The sequence below is a fragment of the Trichosurus vulpecula genome, chromosome 3, assembly GCF_011100635.1.
Source record: "Trichosurus vulpecula isolate mTriVul1 chromosome 3, mTriVul1.pri, whole genome shotgun sequence".
NCBI classification, from domain to species: Eukaryota; Metazoa; Chordata; class Mammalia; order Diprotodontia; family Phalangeridae; genus Trichosurus; species Trichosurus vulpecula.
In genome coordinates this window covers 89,136,955-89,141,291 of record NC_050575.1, presented here as the reverse complement: position 1 = coordinate 89,141,291, position 4,337 = coordinate 89,136,955, and the positions used below count along the sequence as shown (strand labels likewise).

Sequence of the window (4,337 nt, the reverse complement as noted above, 5' to 3'; positions counted from 1 at the left end):
GGGAGGGGAGCATTGTCTCAAGCTGTGGGTTTTTTTGGACTAATTTTTTCAGAGCTACATCTAGGCATTTGAAAGTTTTGTGTGCTTCTAAGGTGGTGTGGTCTAGGGAGAGGTATGGGCACTGCTGTCTTAGTTTGAACTCTGGTCCTTACCCAGGAAGAGCCCCTGATTCTTTCAGATTTTAATCAATACTGTTCTTCAGAGTCCTTGGAGACTGTAATTGATAGTATTCCTCAGGTCTTCCCCTCTCTTTTCACAAAAAGTACTCCTTCCTGCCTTAGAACTCTGACCCAGAAGTGGGTATAGACCACAGAATTTCTAAACAGAATCTGGTTCTTTGTCCAGTGCTAGCAAAGGGGTCCCCTGTAATCTCTTTCTGACCAGTTTCCAGGATCTCTTGCCATCTCTGGCTCTGAGAACTCCAAAAGCTGCTGCTGTTTCTGTTACTATCACCTAGTCCCACCACTGGTGTTTCATCCACATGGGATCCAGGCCAACCTCCTCACCCCATGCCAGAGATATCTCTTTCTGACCTCCCAAGTTGTCTTGGGCTGGAAGAATGTCTCATTCTGACCTTTTGTTGACTCTACCATTCCAGAACTCAATTTGAGACATTATTTCAAAGTTGCATGGAGGGGAATGTTGAAAGATCTCAGCTGAGTACTTTCTTCTCCATCATCTTATCTCTGCCCATAGAAGAGATATTTTGAAATTTAAACACATAATTGAAAAGAAACAAAGAAAGGAAAATACATTTAATGAATTTGAAAGAACTATATCATGATGAATTATTTATAGCCTAATACAGGAGAGAAAAGGTAAATATCTACTCCAAATCCCAATGTCTTCTTGAGTCACTAAGGGAGTAAGTAAGGAAGAAGTCATGGGAACAGTGTTGCTATATTTTTGTAATCTAATACAATTGTGTATAATAAGACTATATAAACATGGGGGAATGGTTAAGAGGAATAAGTTACATATGAACTTCACATCTTTGAATCAAAAAGATAACACTTGAATGGGTACATATATACATGCACACAAACACACAAAAACATTAGGTTGGAGAAGGGAAAGAAGATAGAGGAGTGGGGGTTTGATAGTGAAAGTTGCTTCAGGGAGGGGTTAGTCATAAGCAACATAAATTCCATCTTTGGATATTACAGCATGAAGTGCCAGATAAAAGGGGGGAAAAAGAAAGAAGAAAAAAGAACCTATGACGGGGAATGGGCATTGGGAAGAGGAGAAGTTGAACAGAAGCAGATTGTGCTAAATATGGAACATTAATAGTGAACACAGTCCTCCCTAAATTATAAAGAGAGATAATAGAGACAAAGAGAATAAGAAAAATTAAAAGGATAGGATAGAAGAAAATACAAGAAATAGGATACAAGGAAATATCCCTTCTATCTCATGGGGGTTAGGAATACAGCACCCTCACAATCTGGAAAGTCCACATAAAATTTTTTGGCCCTCCTTTAGTACCAGAGAAGTCTGGATTATTATTATATTAAAAGATAAAATATGTTGACATTACACAATACTGTACATATATTTTATGCATTTCTGAGCTTCTAAACTTTTTTTGTCGCCTACCTTGGCATGTTATTTGCTGCTGCCACAGGATGCCCAAAAATTCCATTGAATTTCTTATGCCAACCTGTGACATATTGAAACCAAAATGGGCAAAAGTGCAATGTGGAAGGGATAATTGTACACAGCAATCACTGCCATGAACCTGAATGGCATGAGCATACCCATAAAAAGGAGCAAGCTAGCACAATATATTGGTGGCTAGGTGACACAGTGGAGAGGGTGCTGGGCCTGGAGTCAGCAAGACACCTCTTCATGAGTTCAAATTCAGCCTCAGACATTTACTGGCTGTGTGACCCTGGGTAAGTCACTTAACCCTGTTTCCCTCAGTTTCCTCACTTGTAAAATGAGCCCAAGAAGGAAATGGCAAACCATTCCAGTAACTTTGCAGAAAACTCCAGATGGGATCACAAAGAGTCAGACACGACTGAAAGAACTCAACAATAGCAAGCAGAATGGACTATAAAATAGAATTCAACAATATTTTGTTTGTTGTAAACATTTTTGAAACAGAAAGATTTAAATAGTTAAAATAAAGGGTTGGAGCAGAATCCATTATGCTTCAAATAAATTTAAAAAATCAAGAGTGTAAATTGTGATCTCAGACAAGGCAACAGTAAAAACAGATTTGATTAAAAGATCAACTTGAAAGCTACATTGTATTTAAAGACACTCTAGTCAATTACTTATTGGCAATTAACATATGTGTGTGTGTGTATAGAATAGTATAGCATCTAAATACTTGAAGAAAAGGCTTATTGATTTACAAGGAAAAAAATCATAAAAAACTATAATTATTGTGGATCTCAATATACCCCTCTCATCCCTAGATAATAATAAGAAGACAAGAAAGGAATCAACATAAGAAATAACATTTTTTTTTATTGCCCACCAATCTTTATTTTGCTTTCACAAAGACCCCCTGTTATGGGAGCCACCCCACCCCCTAAGATGTTTCTTACCCTATGTTTCTCACAGGGGACAGTCTGTGGTTCTATTTCCTCCACCAACGTGTGTGTGTGTGTGTGTGTGTGTGTGTGTGTGTGTGTGTGTGTGTGTAAAACAGACCTATCTCCAATCTGAGAGTGCTCTTCTCTATTTCGGTGGACAATATATGGGTGTCTAAACCCTCTTTGGTCTTTTGAGTCTATGGTTTCCAGAGAAGGCCAGATTCTGCCCATTTCCAGCTCATGGAGTTGAGGTTGGGGGCACTGAGAGGCTTGAGTTCCTGAGGGAGAGGGGCAGTTGCTTAAGGTTCAGAGCTCCATTGCCTCCCCGCTATGGGGGGTTTGGTATACCTGGGAGCCCCCCAGTCTCAGCAGCCGAAGGGTTTCTGGGATTTGATTTCCTGGGTACTGCCAGAGGAGTAGCCCTGAGCGGGGATTCAGGGCCAGCAGGAGGCTGGGGCAGAGGACCCAAAGATCCTCAGTCGAGTGAAGAGAGTCTTCCAAAGGCCTGGTCACAGGTGGGGCTGGAGTGCCCATGGAGAAAGCTACTGATGGGCCACAGTAAGGGTGGTCATTTTCCAGGCTGAGGTGGGAAAAATGGGAAACCATGTTCTCCTCTGACAGGAAATGCTTCTGAAGAGAGTCCTGATCCTCCTCCAGCAATTGACTGGTGCTCGGGGACTGAATTCCTTGGGGAAGGCAGCGGGCATCCAGGGTCCCGTCTGGCCCCGGTGCTTCCCTGGGGTCTTTCTGGGCCCCGGCTGGGCGGCCCAGCTCCATGGGCGGCTGAAGGATCAGGGAGTTCCGGGGACCTGCGGGTAGGAGAGGCTCAGATCCCGCTGCCCCGGACCCGGAGCATAGGGAGCCTCCAGACTCCCTCGGCTCCGCCACCAGCGGGCGCGTCTCAAGAAATAACATTTGATAACAGAATTAGAGATCTCTGGCAGTTACTGAATGGGAACAAAAAAGATTGTACATATTTCTCATTTTTGAATGGTACCTATACAAAAATTGCCTAAGTGTTAGGGCATAAAATTTTAGGTAGAAATAAATGCGGGAAGCAGAATTACTAAACACATCCTTTTCTAACAACTACTCACTAAAATTATATTATATAAAAGAGCTGTTTAAAAAAGGACAAAAATTAATTAGAGTTTAAATAACATAACCCTAAAAAAAGTTGTGGATAAAAGAAGAAATCATAAAAATAAGAGAAAATTTGATCAAAGAAAAAACAACAGTATATTAATAAAAAGAGGTCAGTGGTATTCTTGAATGCCAAAGACCCCTCACGGCAGTAAGCTCATAATTGTTGGAAGAGTGAGTGTTTTGGGTGGCAATAAACTCTGATTGGTTAACAATGAGAAAATGAATATTATAATGAGAGGCTGGGCTATATTCCATTGGGGTTCTTGAGGAAAGTGACTTGGATCACTTAAATCTTGGTCAAAAGACTTATCAATTTCCATACCACCTCTCTGAAAAAAGAGAGAATTCACATTTCCCCAGACCTGTCCAAGTAAACATAATGAATGGGAGTCCACCCATTAGTCTAAACTTAGAATTTATTTTACTGTCTTTTATTAGATCTCAGCCATCCTGGCTGAGTAAGTCTTTGATAAAGATTTCCCACACCGGTTGATTTCTGGATGAGGAAGTAGAAAGGGGGGAGCTCTGGTCCTTATTTAATAATTAGTTATTAATACAAGAGAAAAATAATCATTTCTCTCAAGTGGGATAGTGTACCAGAACCATTGGGAGGTAATCAAAGTAGTCTTTACTATAAAATTTATATCA

General features: G+C 40.7%; 1 protein-coding gene across 1 annotated transcript; it reads right to left on the bottom strand.

Moving 5' to 3' along the window:
* Window positions 1-2,562: 2,562 nt before the first annotated feature.
* On the bottom strand, window positions 2,563-3,458 carry LOC118842123 (host cell factor C1 regulator 1-like). The gene has a single exon (XM_036749754.1). It carries the CDS (start codon window positions 3,456-3,458, stop codon window positions 2,850-2,852), a length of 609 nt encoding a protein of 202 aa, XP_036605649.1. The 3' UTR covers window positions 2,563-2,849.
* Between the last annotated feature and the right edge of the window lie 879 nt (window positions 3,459-4,337).

Bases quoted from the DNA above. Each gene is read 5' to 3' on its own strand.
- LOC118842123 (XM_036749754.1), bottom strand. From the start codon at position 3,458: ATGTTATTTCTTGAGACGCGCCCGCTGGTGGCGGAGCCGAGGGAGTCT.